Raw genomic sequence first — 14,669 nt, 5'->3', positions numbered from 1 at the left:
GTAGCTCACTATGCATTTAACTGAATTGCTCACCTGAAGCAAACGGGTCAAGCTGAATGTAAACATCACAGACACTAAAAGAAAATCAGCTCAGGTCCGAATTGGCTACCTGTAATATCCAGTCAGCCTAAACTCTGAAATGAGATGCAAGTCGGAGGAATCCCCATTGATTTTTCCCATCGCTGTGTGTGCTGCATTCAGGTACAGTTGGTACACTGGGTTGTCTAAATATCAAATCAACTTCAAAGTTATTTAAATATATGTTATTCTCAAATATGGGCACAGTCCTATTTTAAAAATCATAAACATTAACACTGACCCTGTTCAAGTAGTTATATTATATTATATTATCTATCCAGGTATTGGCTATGCCTGCTCATACTACTTTATTTATTAATGAAAATCCAACCAAATATCCAGTCAGTTCTATACTATCAACTTATTTTAAGCTTTAGAACATTATAAAATCAATTTAATTTCAGAAATTTTAAAAATATTCTTTTTTTAACCGTTGACTGAGGTAAAAAAAAAAAAAAAACATCCAAATTTATGGGTTTTTTTTGACTAAAGCGTACCATAAATATACCGAGTCGTGACTTTAAATCCTGAATGCGTACCAAACCGTACCGATGCGTACCGTTACACACCTAAGTACAGCAGATATAAGTGCTATATTAACCTATGGTACTTTATAATTAAATCAGCCTCATTGATCTATGCATCTGACATGAATACTTCTCCTTCTCATTAAACAATTAATTATCATACATTTACAAAAACCTTAGTTGTATTCATTCCTTAGTGCTATGATTTACTTTCAGTCTGGGACAAAAATATGCCATCCAAAAACTGAAACATTCACCATGAGCTATAATTGAATTAAAGTGTAAATGTATTAAAAATCAAACTAATGTATTTACACATAGTTTCTGATTAGAAATACAAGTAAAAACCAAACTTACAACAAATATATGGATGAATAATAAGATCACACAATCTACTTATACTAAAAAGGGGAAAAGGAGTCTCCATCTGTCCATTCATTGTCTATACCAGCTTGTCCTTGCAGAACCACAGGAGGGCTGGTGCCTATCCCCAGTGATCAACGGGTGAGTTACACCCTGGACAGGTCACCAGTCCATCACAAGGGAAAAACAAAGGGGTCTTAATTACAAAAAGAATTTATTAAATACAATTGGTTATTTAGACTTTAATAGTTTTTCATGAAAAGAAAACTTTTTATCAGATTTTTATCCTCTTTATGAGGAAGAGGAAATAAGAGGAGTTCAATCTTCCTCATCCAACTGATCCAGTTTCTGATCCAGTCAGCAAAGTGACAGAATCCTCCAACCTAGTGTCTGTGTGGATCACTTGTTACCTTGGTCTGTACCAAAAGGATGGATGAACATCAGGCTCTTTGCATCTCTCGCCATGTCGAAGGAGTCTCTTGCGATTAGCTTAGATTGCCCTGAGGAATGACAGGAGGCAAAAGGTATCTTTCAAAGAGACTTCAATGTTTGGTTTTAGATCCCACCCGGGACCACAGCTCGATATAACAACAGAGAGTGAAAGGCTACTTGCTGGGTTGAATCATGAGAGGTTCCTTAGTGGATGATAAGGAAGCACAGTCACAAAATATCTTCTCCGAGGATGTTTATAGAGAAAAACATTTCAGGAATGTGGCAGAGGATTGTAGCAGGCAGAAAAATGGTAAACAATTATGCTAAAAAAATACAAACAAAGAATTAAACAGCAGAGTTAGGCACAGATCAAATAAGAAATTAACATAAACAGAAGGTGATGTGGGACTGCACGATGGGTTAGTGGTTAGCACTCTTACCTTGTAGCAAGACCAAGTTTGAATGCTGACCTGGGCTTTTCTTCATGGAGCTTACATGTCCTCCCTGTGTGTGGGTGGGTTTTCTTCTGGGTAATCCAGCTTTTACCAACAGTTCCACACACTGCTAGTTTCTCCAAATTGCCCTTAGCTATGAGTGTATGCGTGCATGGTTGTTTGTTCTGTGTGTCTCTGTGTTGCCCTGTGATGGACTGGCGACAAGTCCAGGTTGCACCTTGTGTCTTGCCTGAGATCTCAGCCAGGAGACATTTGAGATGATGCTGGCAAGAATGTTTGACCCTTAGGTGACAACCATTAAGTAAGCTTTATTAAGGACTGTTTAGTTTTCTCCTTTAGAAAGAAACAAAAAAAACAGTAACACACAATCTTCTGTGTTTGTAAATCAGACTCTAGAAGCTTCATAATCAACTGAAGACCTCCATGTTTCTGTTGTTGCTAGATAACATTTTAAAACATGCATTAGTATTGATCTGCCCTAGAACTCAAGTACTACTGCTACTTAAAACTTAATTTCTTCTATTTTTCAGTCCCACTTTTTCCAATCACGTTTCCATTCTCAACACCAAGCAACATATGGCAAAGGTTTGCATCATGACTCCAGTGAGATGAAAGAAAACATGGACATTGTGGGACACATTCCTGAAGGCTGGCTTCAAACGTTTCTTCCTTTACTTGCCACCACAACTTTATTTGCCAGTTACACATAATTCTTACAAGTAATTAATAACCTTTAGGTGAGCTCTAGCTCAGTAAACATTTATTTTACTTGGGTTATTATGAGAAAAACAAAACATTGTAATATATACCTTGGAGCACAGGAGCTATCTCTCCTGCAAATCAGCAAAGATGCACTACTTGAAATAGAAACAAGCACTAGCAGGGCTTTTCAGTTATATTTGATTTAAAATGGTAAAGTACTGCTCTTACTGTGTTGTTAATGCTTATGGTATTAGTAATAGTATATTAGTATAAGTATTAGTTTTACCGGTCAGCTGCTTAAGTTTATTTAAAATATAAATATAATTTGAAATACAAACGAAACAAAAATAGAAAAGTGCATTTCTAACCTGTATGGAATCTGTGATATAAAAGTAGTTGGTGCATTGCTGTAATGCATGGAGTGAATAAAGGAGAAATTTTTATTTTATTTTGCAAATGTCTTAAAGAATTAATAAAACATTTGGGAGCCTGCCTTACCTTAGAATAAGAAAAAGCTATTTTTATTTTTTACAGGACTGTTCATGGAAGAAAAGCCTTTTCTTCCCTCAAGCTGTCTTCATGTTTTGTGTTGTGTCAGATTTGTTATGCTAAGGTAATTCCACTCCATACTTTAAATTACCATGCAGTCTCTGGATTTGTGTTTCACTATCTGATAAACGTCTGGTCACTTTAGCATAAATTAAAGGGAAAACATCTAGAATTAAAGTTCATTCTCATGGTCTCTGTGTTGTATTTAAAACATCTGCGCGAATGCCAATGAAAACTGCCCATGTTATGAGGTCAGTAAAATATCTGTAAAGCTGTAAAGTTCTAAATTTTCTCTTAGGAATAGGTGGCATTTTCACAGAACAGCAGAGAAAGAGATGAGGAGAAAAAAGGGTGAGTCACACCCTTTTGCTTTTATTTATTTATTTATCAGTGTTGGAGTTCTTTGTGGATCCCCAAACCTCTTAGCCACGGCGTAGAGTGGTTTTGTTGTCTGGCCAGTATGCCTGAAGAGCTCAGCACAGAGTAAGACAGCATGCCTCTCCAAAGGCTGATATTTAAGCTCTAAGGGTGGAAAAAAGTGGATTTTGCTGCAGGTGTTTCTATAAGTGTTTTGACTGGACTACCAGGACTTTTTCTCTCTGATGTGTCTGAGTCTGCTTGTTGAGAAGTTATTGGTATGGTGATGAAGCAGCTAAAATCCTTGCTTGGGGCAACTTCACACAGTCCTCCTGGATAGTTGTTCACTAAGTGTTAAGAGCTGCTGGTAGAGAACCACAATCATACATTTTCAGGCTAAAGATGCATTTCTGACACATTGCATGTTTTTAAGCTTGCAGCTCCATAAATGTTTTTCAAACAATGTTTTTAAACTGCCCACAGAAGGTTTTCTGATGATTTCAAGCTGTGCACATTTTTCTGTATAATACTCAGCTTGGTATTGGTTAAATTATTTTTCTCTCATCTGGACTCATGGCAGTGTTAGACTTATAGGTACTCTTTGCAGACCTCTATAGATGTGCTCATTATAGCTAGTGGTAAAATATAGCCATGCAGACAAGTCAATTTGTCCAATAAACTCTACAGCCCCCATTCATACAAATGTTGAGAAATGAGATGCCATCAGTTCGTAGTTTGGGATACCTGAATAAAGCAAGGAATCATTTTCCACCAATAAAAAACTGGCCTTTGTCAGACAAGTAATTCTGAACTCTGGGCTCATTGTAAATGTTTTTTTCACACTTTCTTTGCACAGTGGCAACACCAATCAGGCCTTTGATGTGAATTGGCCAAGTGGCAATTGCCTCAAGTGGACATAAAAAACAAAAGAACTGACTTACCATCAATTCATGATTTTATTCTTATCATGTGACCATTAGCATTCCAGCCAAAATTTAAAGGGACAACCCTTAATAAGTAGTAAGTACTTAAGCTACAGATACAGTTGTGTTTTGACACTTTTGTTTGGGTTTGGTGGTCTACCTTCTTTCAGGTTATGATCATGGTGAGACATCTAGTTTTACAGGGCCATGTAGCAGCCTATCTATAATTTGTTATTTAATGTTTTGTAATTTAATATTAAGGTAAATATTTACTGTCCCTTCTGTGTCATGATATCTTTTTTTTACAGATCTACCCTCTGGGGTCAGTGAGGGTGTGGTTGTGTTTTTGCTGTACACTTTTAGTCTTTAAAAAACATCTATAATAAGATACTGTTGTTGCTAAAGGTGAAAATAAAATAGATATCACTATTTTCTCTTTGACTGAAAGGTACCTTATCATAGGCCCTGGCACCAGCAAGTCCTTTATTTAGTAGTTGGATGCAAAAAAAAAAAAAAAAAAAATTTAATTTGAGACATCGTAATTAGTTGATAGGGACTGGTGAAAGTTTTTGACTAAATGACAAAATCTTAACAAACTAAATATATTTTTCAGTTCAAATTAATTGTAATTGATGTCTGAATCAAAAAATAAGAATATAAGGTTTGTATTATAATGATGTAGAGCAATTTATTCTTGACCCTAGTGGAAGTTATAATGTTGTGGCTATGCTTTCATGCTGTGGTACATCCAACCACTGAGCTCCAGATGCACCTATATTCAAAGTGTCCTATTGCAGGTTAACTAGCAGCTTTATACTCATGGAACAATGTTGGGAACATTTTAAATATGTCTATATTTTACAGAGCAGGTTTTCCTGCCATGTAGTTCTACAATCAAAGTGTTTGACGTCTCTTTGTGTCACTCTTACATTTGCATATGCACCTTGCACTGCAGAAATCTTTCCGGACAATGATGATGCTACCCTGTCCTCCCCCGCCTTGCAATACATGATTCGGATTGTATTTAATCTCCATATCAATGAATCCCTGACATTTTTAGATCTTTTCATTTCATTTCATTCCATTTTTTTCCTACTCATTTCCACCGCATTTTATTTGAAATGGGTATTTACCTCTTCTAACACAGATACAGATACAGACATAGAAAAACAAATGATAAAAGCAAACAACATAGGTAATTAAGAAATAATAAAATAAAATAAAGAGAATAGAATGATGGATAAGAAAATGAAAGGAAAATTGGACTTAAAATGTAATTAATTATGCTTAGATGGCACAGTCAAAGGCCACTCTAAACAAATAAGTTTTTAATCTCGATTTAAAGCAACTTAGGGTTTCGGCGCTTTTACAGTTTTCTGGGAGTCTATTCCAAATTAATGGAGCATAAGAACTGAAAGCTGTTTCTCCATGTTTGGTTCTGGTTCTGGGTATGCAGAGTAGATTTGAGCCAGAAGATCTGAGAGGTCTGGCTGGTTGATACACTGACAACAAGTCTGTAATTTATTTTGGTGCTAAGCCATTCAGTGATTTATAGACTAAAAGAAGTATTTTAAACACTATTCTTTGTACTACAGGGACCCAGTGTAGGGACTTTAGAACTGGGGTGATGTGCTCCACTTTCTTAGTTCTAGTGAGGACGCGGGCAGCAGCGTTCTGGATCAACTGCAGCTGTCTGATCGACTTTTTAGGCAGACCTGTGAAGACACTGTTGCAGTAATCAATTCTACTAAAGATGAACGCATTAATTAGTTTTTCAAGGTCCTGCTGAGACAATAGTCCTTTAATCCTGGAGATGTTCTTTAGGTGATAGAAGGCCGACCTAGTTACTGTCTTTATGTGCCTCTGAAGGTTCAGGTCTGAGTCCATCACTACACCCAGGTTTCGAGCCTGACTGATGGTTTCTAGCTGTATTAACTGAAGCTGTGTTCTAACTTTTAAACGCTCTTCCTTTGGTCCAAAGATTATTACTTCAGTTTTGTTTTGATTCAGCTGAAGAAAATTTTGGCCCATCCATGTATTGATTTCTTCTAAGCATTTACCCAGCGCTTGAATGGGTTCATGGTCACCTGGTGACATCGTAACGTATAGCTGTGTGTCGTCTGCATAGTTATGATAACTTACAATGTTGTTTATTAAAATCTGAGTTAGGGGGAGCATGTAGATATTGAATAGGAGAGGCCCTAAGATGGACCCTTGGGGAACGCCACATGTGATTTTTGTTGTCTCTGATGTAAAGTTACCTACTGACACAAAACCAGTTGAGTGCTGCACCAGAAAGGCCGACCCAGTTTTCCAGGCGCTCTAATTAAATGGAGTGATCAACAGTGTTGAATGCTGCACTAAGGTCCAATAATACCAGCACTGTGGTTCTTCCACAGTCTGCATTTATACGGATGTCATTGAACACCTTGACAAGAGCAGTCTCTGTACTGTGGTGAGCAGGAAGTCTGACGGGAAGACATCGAAGCGGTTGGTCGTTGTTAGGAAGTTGTTTAACTGCTGAAACACAGCTTTTTCAATTATCTTGCTGATGAAGGGGAGGTTTGATATAGGCCTGTAGTTCTGTAGTAGCAGCGTGTCCAAATTGCTCTTTTTCAATAGAGGTTTGATAATGGCTCTTTTCAGGGTCTGAGGGAAAACACCTGACAAAAGGGACGTGTTTCTTTAACCCGTTATATTTTTCTTTAACTAATTACTCAGGCATTGCTTGTAAAACTACAATTTCCTGTCAAAGTTGGACGATAATTTACCTACTTGTAAATGAATACATAGAGCAAGAAAATGTTAGATTTTCTGTCTCACTTCACTTGTCTTCCCCTGGGTATAGCAACACTTTATTCCGAATCAGACTTTTCTTGATATAATCACCAAGATTCCAGGTGATAATGTAATCAGTGCAATTCTTTTTCTCAGGCTCCAATTACTTGTAGTTGTGAGTTCTGTGAAATTACCTACTGGACTCAGTCAACCTAATCATAGTAGCTAAATTATGCCATACTGCTGATATACAGGGGTTGGACAATGAAACTGAAACACCTGGTTTTAGACCACAATAATTTATTAGAATGGTGTAGGGCCTCCTTTTGCGGCCAATACAGCATCAATTCGTCTTGGGAATGACATATACAAGTCCTGCACAGTGGTCAGAGGGATTTTAAGCCATTCTTCTTGCAGGATAGTGGCCAGGTCACTACGTGATACTGGTGGAGGAAAACGTTTCCTGACTCGCTTCTCCAAAACACCCCAAAGTGGCTCAATAATATTTAGATCTGGTGACTGTGCAGGCCATGGGAGATGTTCAACTTCACTTTAATGTTCATCAAACCAATCTTTCACCAGTCTTGCTGTGTGTAATGGTGCATTGTCATCCTGATACACGGCACCGCCTTCAGGATACAATGTTTGAACCATTGGATGCACATGGTCCTCAAGAATGGTTCAGTAGTCCTTGGCAGTGACGCGCCCATCTAGCACAAGTATTGGGCCAAGGGAATGCCATGATATGGCAGCCCAAACCATCACTGATCCACCCACATGTTTCACTCTGGGCATGCAGCAGTCTGGGTGGTACGCTTCTTTGGGGCTTCTCCACACCGTAACTCTCCCGGATGTGGGGAAAACAGTAAAGGTGGACTCATCAGAGAACAATACATGTTCCACATTGTCCACAGCCCAAGATTTGCGCTCCTTGCACCATTGAAACTGACGTTTGGCATTGGCATGAGTGACCAAAGGTTTGGCTATAGCAGCCCGCCGTGTATATTGACCCTGTGAAGCTCCCGACGGACAGTTCTGGTGGAAACAGGAGAGTTGAGGCGCACATTTAATTCTGCCGTGATTTGGGCAGCCGTGGTTTTATGCTTTTTGGATACAATCGGGTTAGCACCCGAATATCCCTTTCAGACAGCTTCCTCTTGCGTCCACAGTTAATCCTGTTGGATGTGGTTTGTCCTTCTTGGTGGTATGCTGACATTACCCTGGATACCGTGGGTCTTGATACATCACAAAGACTTGCTGTCTTGGTCACAAATGCGCCAGCAAGACGTGCACCAACAATTTGTACTCTTTTGAACTCTGGTATGCCACCCATAATGTTGTGTGCATTTCAATATTTTGAGCAAAACTGTGCTCTTACGCTGCTAATTGAAACTTCACACTCTGCTCTTACTGGTGCAATGTGCAACCAATGAAGACTGGCTACCAGGCTGGTCCAATTTAGCCATGAAACCTCCCACACTAAAATGACAGGTGTTTCAGTTTAATTGTCCAACCCCTGTAGTTGGTTAGTTTTTGAATAGTTTTTGTATGTGGCCACTGATTGTAAGTGTACATATATTGTGTTATTCTAGCAGGCAGTATGACCTAAAATAACTTGACCATTGTATTTTTACTGTAATTCACTTTTTTTTCTTTAATGCAAACAGCAAACGAATCTTACATACATCGTGCGGGCATTATAGTTCACTTACAAAAGGTTGCAGAGAAGCCACTTCGCAAACAATTCCTTTCTCTATTTTATATTGATGCAACAATATGCTGCTCATGGAGCCGCTTTCCCATCTGCTGCTATATAATTGTGTTTACTTTATTCCGCTAGAATTGTTTGCATGTGTTAATGGATCATCAGATACAGCCAAACCCATTCATCTCAGTTTTATTGTTCAAATCTCATGCTTGAATAAGAGACTTTCGGGGCTGCCAGAAACAGAGCTGACACCTGCCCACCTGCACTCTGCACAAAGGTTTAATTGGAGGCGAATGAGGTAGAGGTGGCAGATTCAATTGGAGAACGAAGAGGAGGAAAGAATAAAGACTGTTGTCCACTTAATCCACACCTTCTGTGTTCATCACCATAAGTCTTTGATAACAATAACATATGGGATCTTTTTACTCTTGGCCAAAGTAGACTAGAACCATGGTTGTCAAACTGAGGTGAAAGCATCACTAGAGGTACTTGGGCTTTCTTGAGTTGCCATTATCAGCTATTTATAAGGTAGCAGATTTACCAAGTTGTAATGTGAGGTAGAGCTCATAAGTACAAAGAAGCTTAAAAGATAAGCTGCAGAGAAGGGCAGTACAGGTTATTGTAAAAACCTACAGAAGAAATTAAAGTGGAAAGCAAATAAGGAGCACATTCTAATGGCCAAAGGTGCTCTTGTTCATTTACCTTTGAAGTAAGAACTTGGATCTGTGAATGATGTTACATCCAATATAATTGTGCTCCAGTGGGAAGTCAGAAAACCAGCATTTGGGTTGCTGACTAGTTTAATGGACAAAAGCTACAACGCAGTATAAAGTGTTGCTATGCCCAGGGGAAGACAAGTGAAGTGAGACAGAAAATCCCAAATTTTCTTGCTCTATGTATTCATGTACAAGTAGGCAAATTATTGACCACTGTCGGAGTCCAACTTTGACTGGAAATTTTTGTTTTACAAGCAAAAAGTAAGGCTGGGACTTGCCAATGCCTGAGTAATTAGTTAAAGAAAAATATAAGGGGTTAAAGAAAACTAATGCATTTAATCGCACCAAGAGTGGGGCCAGCCGAGTGACTTGGGGGTGGGCTTTAGGGGGCACAGAGTTGATCACTTGCCACCACAGTTTAAAATGATGGAATGTAAATGCATAAACTAGAATAAATTAGTAAAAATCTGATGTCTGAGTGCAAGTGAGTGCAACAACAATGCTCTAACAGCAGGTAGTGATTTATGTTGACATTAATTAAATCAGTTTTCAAATTATATCTTTCTAACATAGCTATGCAACCACTGCTAATATTCTCCCAAAATAATTCAAGGTTATTTTCTTTGACACTTTTCCACTGTGTAATTAACATCTTGAGCTTACATCTGACGGTTAATGAACAGAGGGTCAGGACATACAAAGACAGATGAAGATAACCTATGATAAATGGCCCAAATGTTGTTGTGTTTTCTGTTTTATCTAGCTTTCTTTTAGGTTTAGGGTTAGATTTAGGGCAGAGATCTACAAGTTGGTGGCTCTTAATAACTTTGGCTAAAAATTATAAAGAACCAAATGTACTGTAGATATGACAAATGCAGGTTTTAGCAGTTTTTCAGTTTTGCCATGGAATGATTTCATTGAATTTCCACAACAGAATGATACTAAAAGTACCCATAATTTGTTTTTGTTTTTAGTTTTTTTAGATCTAGATTTCTTGTCATTAGGTTGTGCTTTTTTTCGCAAATAATTAGCATCCTATAGAAGAAAATGTATCCCTCTTGTTTTTGCAAAAGCTTTGTTTTTCTTTATTTTAAAACCTTAAAATTTAAACAAAATGGTAGTTTAAAAATGTCAAATTTCCTGAAGTAGATATTTATGAAAAATTATAAGTAGTCTTTTTTAAAAGGTCATGTGACATTTGTGGCTCGAAAAGTGTTTACTTTAACTGGACTGAGCGCAAAAATGGCTCTTTCATTTGTAAATGTTGCAGACCCCTAGGTTGTTTTCTAAACTGTTAACTTGTAAACAGTTTTACAAAATATAATTTTGTCACCAATAGCTTTGTTTGTGGAAAGGAGGTGCAACTGAAACAGTGCAAGAATTATGATTATTGATTAATTAATATTTATCAAGAATTATAATTAACAATCATAATTTGAGAAACATTAGTTTATTTTTATTTTTTTTGAAGATATTTTTTTCAGCACTAGTGACCTTTATTTTTTTGACAGTAAGCAGACAGGAAAGAGGGGTAGAGAGAGGTGGAGACATTTGGCAAATGTCGCCGGGTCCGGGACTCGAACCCAAGACGGCTGCTTCGAGGACTGTAGCCTCTGCATATGGTCGCGCACTTAACACCATCAGTGCCGCACCCAGGCCTTTGATGATTACAATTATTAAATTCTCATTAATAATTGATAACTATTACTAGATGTCACTGTTTAATCAACCGAACGTGGGGAACATTGACCTTATTTTGACAGACAAATCACTCCTGCTCAAAATAAACACAAACGCTTTCTCTTTATCTACGTGAATATTTATGAAATCAACAGCCCTGATACACCTCGCTATTCCGATTCAATAATCTGCACCTAATCAAGCATGCAACAGTTCTAGACAAATGGGGTAAAATAACTAACTAAACAAGATAAAACAACATTGAGTGTGTATGAAGTCAAATCAGCAATTATGGCAAAACAATAGAAAATATGGTACTGAGCGAAGCTTTGGGTGCGGCCTTCACCAGACTATGGTCATAAAACCCCCAAAGTTGGAGCTCAGTGAAACACAAAGGGTCATAAAACTTTTCGGCGGCAACCAATGGAAAAACACGAAGGGTGAAGACAATGGAATAGTGAGTTTTCACCATGAGGTTCTATAGCGGTTCAATTTTACAGTGCACCTGCGCTCAGGTTTTCACACAGTAAAACACAACTTGCGAAGCTCGTCGGCTTCAGAGTCCAGCAATAATCAAAAATTCAATAACACATGGCAAACACATTGGACTATAAGTGGCGATTCTAAATCGCCCTAAAATCCTACTCTATCCTGCCCAAGCTATTTTAATAGAAATAAAAAACAGAATGGAATTACTTGGTGTTGTCCTTTTCTGGAGCAGAGGGAGGGAAGGAGAGAGAGAGGGGAGTTGCTGCGCGTCCGCAATTAACTCCAAGAAGCGGTCGGCGTCGTCCTTGGCCTCCTTTGGCAAAAAGGAACAATATGACGGACCGTCAACAGTCAGCTGGAACAAAAACAAGGATGGCAATTCTGTCTCCTTGAAATCTCCGTGGGGTTTTTGTCACGTGTTGAATTCACGTCTTCGATCGGTAAAGTGAAGTTTCTGGCCTTCCTATTTCAGGTACTTCTTTCATGAATTTTTCTTCTCATTGGCCAATGGGGGAGAATGAATGAAAGTCCACATGGGATTTTCTTCTCCAGAATGATGCGCCTCAGATGCTGGTCCAGTTTCCAGCGTGAAAGCAATGATGAGAGAGAGCTCATTTTATTATAGAGTCCACTGTGACATCAGAGCTGCGACGCCCCCTTCCTATCAGTTGCAATGCCCGCTGGGAGTTGTAGCAGCAGACTATCCTGGGGTACAAAATGGTACCTGACTCTGGAAGGCATATTAGCGCACACATGGTCCACCATTCGGTAACATATGGTCCAACAACAGTAATTTTTTGCTGCTGTTATCTGAACTCTGTCACACCAAAGCACCTTTTATTTTATTTTTCTCAGTTAATGTTTGCACAGTTTTCACAGGTGCCTTTCATTAGAGTTGAGAAAAGGCACATCCATATGAAAGTTATCAGCTCTGGTTCATGCGGTTCATTACAAGGCTGTCATTGATTGCAGCAGTTGTATGCACGGGGCATCAATGGTGTAAATTTACTTTGTATTTATACTGCTTAATGAAGCTTGCAGATTTGATTTTGGGTCAGTTGTTAAACTTAAATTTAATTCTCCTGTTTTTCCAGAAGAGGTAAACAGCCAGAAATTCCACATTAGCTGCATTACTAGAGTGGATGGAGTCGAGGACAGCAAAAAATCAAAACCCAGATGGTGTATCTAAGAAAGAGACAGCAATGAAATTAATATCTTCATTTTATTTTCACAATCGCATCTTTGGATTTCACAGCACACAGAGTACAGCATTTAATTTGTGCTGTGCCCCTGCCTCCTCACACCAAATGCTTTTCAGTGTCTTGCTGATGAGGTGCCCTAGAGTCATGATGTAACTCCAGGAAACAGATTGTCTGCATAGAAGATCGGTTTTTTTGTTGTTGTTTTTTTGATGCACATAAATACCGTTACAGCATGTCAATTGTTCTGATGCTGTGCCGGTAGATCTCAGGTCAACTCAAAAATGGTGATGTAAGGTGGGGAAATTGACATGATGCTGCTTTTTAATGTGTTTTAAGTACCAGCAAAGGCACTGTAATCAGGTCTTGTTCCAAGGTGTACAGAGACTAGAAATATACATGAATAATGTGATGTAACATGCAGTAAAACTTGGGTTGGCTTGAGCTCGGATGCTTGGGAGGTTGTGATTTGCTCTGACTAAACAGTTCCTGTGGGGTTTTAGGATTACCGACGTGGAGATTTTATCCCTCTCTTGAAATTGCCCTGCAGTGTGGTTGTCACCTTTGTCACCTTTTTTGTTTTTCTGCCCTAATTACGCTGCATGGAAAGGTGACGTTAATCAGTTTTAGGTATTATTCTTTTATCATTACTGTCATTAAAAAGCACTGGTTACAAATTGGTATACAGACAATATGTGTATCATCATGGAACAATGGGGACACCATGATGACTTACTGTCTGATATTAAACCAGGCTAAACTTTTCCTGCTTTAGGCCAATTATTATAACCCAAATGTTTTTTTTCTGCTAAATGCCGGACTGAGTAAGAAATTTTTTTTAAAACATTTTTATTGCTTTCTTCACATTCAGAAGTTTAAATACACTACGATTAAAATGCCTTTAATAAGCCCAGATGATTGGTTAATTCACAACAGTTGAGTTTAATAGACATCTGTGGATTTCAAGGCAAAACCTTAAACCACTCTAACATGGGAGAGCACTTTAACCAAAGAATAATTGTAGCCTTGCTTATACACAGACATTTAGAAATAACATAATTTGCTTAATTTCCTGGGTGTGTCATGAAATATATTTTAAATAAAAACTATGTTTATTAATATTTTTCTTTGGAACATTAAAACAACTAAATGTAAATAAATAAATGAGGTATTTATTTCCAAATTTCATCAGGGGCATTTAAATTTACAACACTTCATTGAATTTCGTAAAGGATTCACATGTTTAAATTTTCTTCAACACATTTTTGATTTAAGCTTTAAGTATTAAGCACTTTGTCCCTAGCAAAATATAAATACACACATGAATCTGAAACATAGGAATACAAACCTTTTTAGAAAATTATCTTACTTAACAAATTAGCATTTCTGAGCTACACTTCTCAAGTTTTTTTAAAGCTGAAGACATAATTACTTTGTTAAGGTGATCATTCAAGTCATATCTGTACCAAAGTAACTTTTGTTTTGTTGCTAATGGAAAGTTTATTTGTTTCTCTTGCTTTTGGCAGCCATGGATGCACCTGTGAACCTGACAGCCAGTGAAGTGAACCACCGCAGCGCTCTCATTTCCTGGCAGCCACCAGCCGCAGAAATCGACAACTACATGCTCACTTACAAGACTCCTGATGGCAGCCGTAAAGTAAGTTATATTCTCTGGTTTCCCGTTACCTTCAATAAACATTCTTCAATTTAACA

At 38.0% G+C, this 14,669-nt stretch overlaps 1 protein-coding gene across 1 annotated transcript in view; it reads left to right on the top strand.

Annotated features, from left to right (window-relative positions):
* tnr (tenascin R (restrictin, janusin)) overlaps positions 1–14,669 on the top strand; it is a 285,913-nt gene that overhangs the window by 230,870 nt on the left and 40,374 nt on the right. The window contains exon 24 of the mRNA XM_047369054.1: positions 14,483–14,613. Within this exon, the coding sequence (XP_047225010.1) occupies positions 14,483–14,613 (131 nt within the window). The remainder of the gene's footprint in view (positions 1–14,482; positions 14,614–14,669) is intronic.

Source organism: Girardinichthys multiradiatus, chromosome 6, assembly GCF_021462225.1.
Source record: "Girardinichthys multiradiatus isolate DD_20200921_A chromosome 6, DD_fGirMul_XY1, whole genome shotgun sequence".
NCBI lineage: Eukaryota > Metazoa > Chordata > Actinopteri > Cyprinodontiformes > Goodeidae > Girardinichthys > Girardinichthys multiradiatus.
The sequence above is the reverse complement of the archived record's forward strand: the minus strand, read 5'-3'. Positions and strand labels throughout refer to the sequence as shown.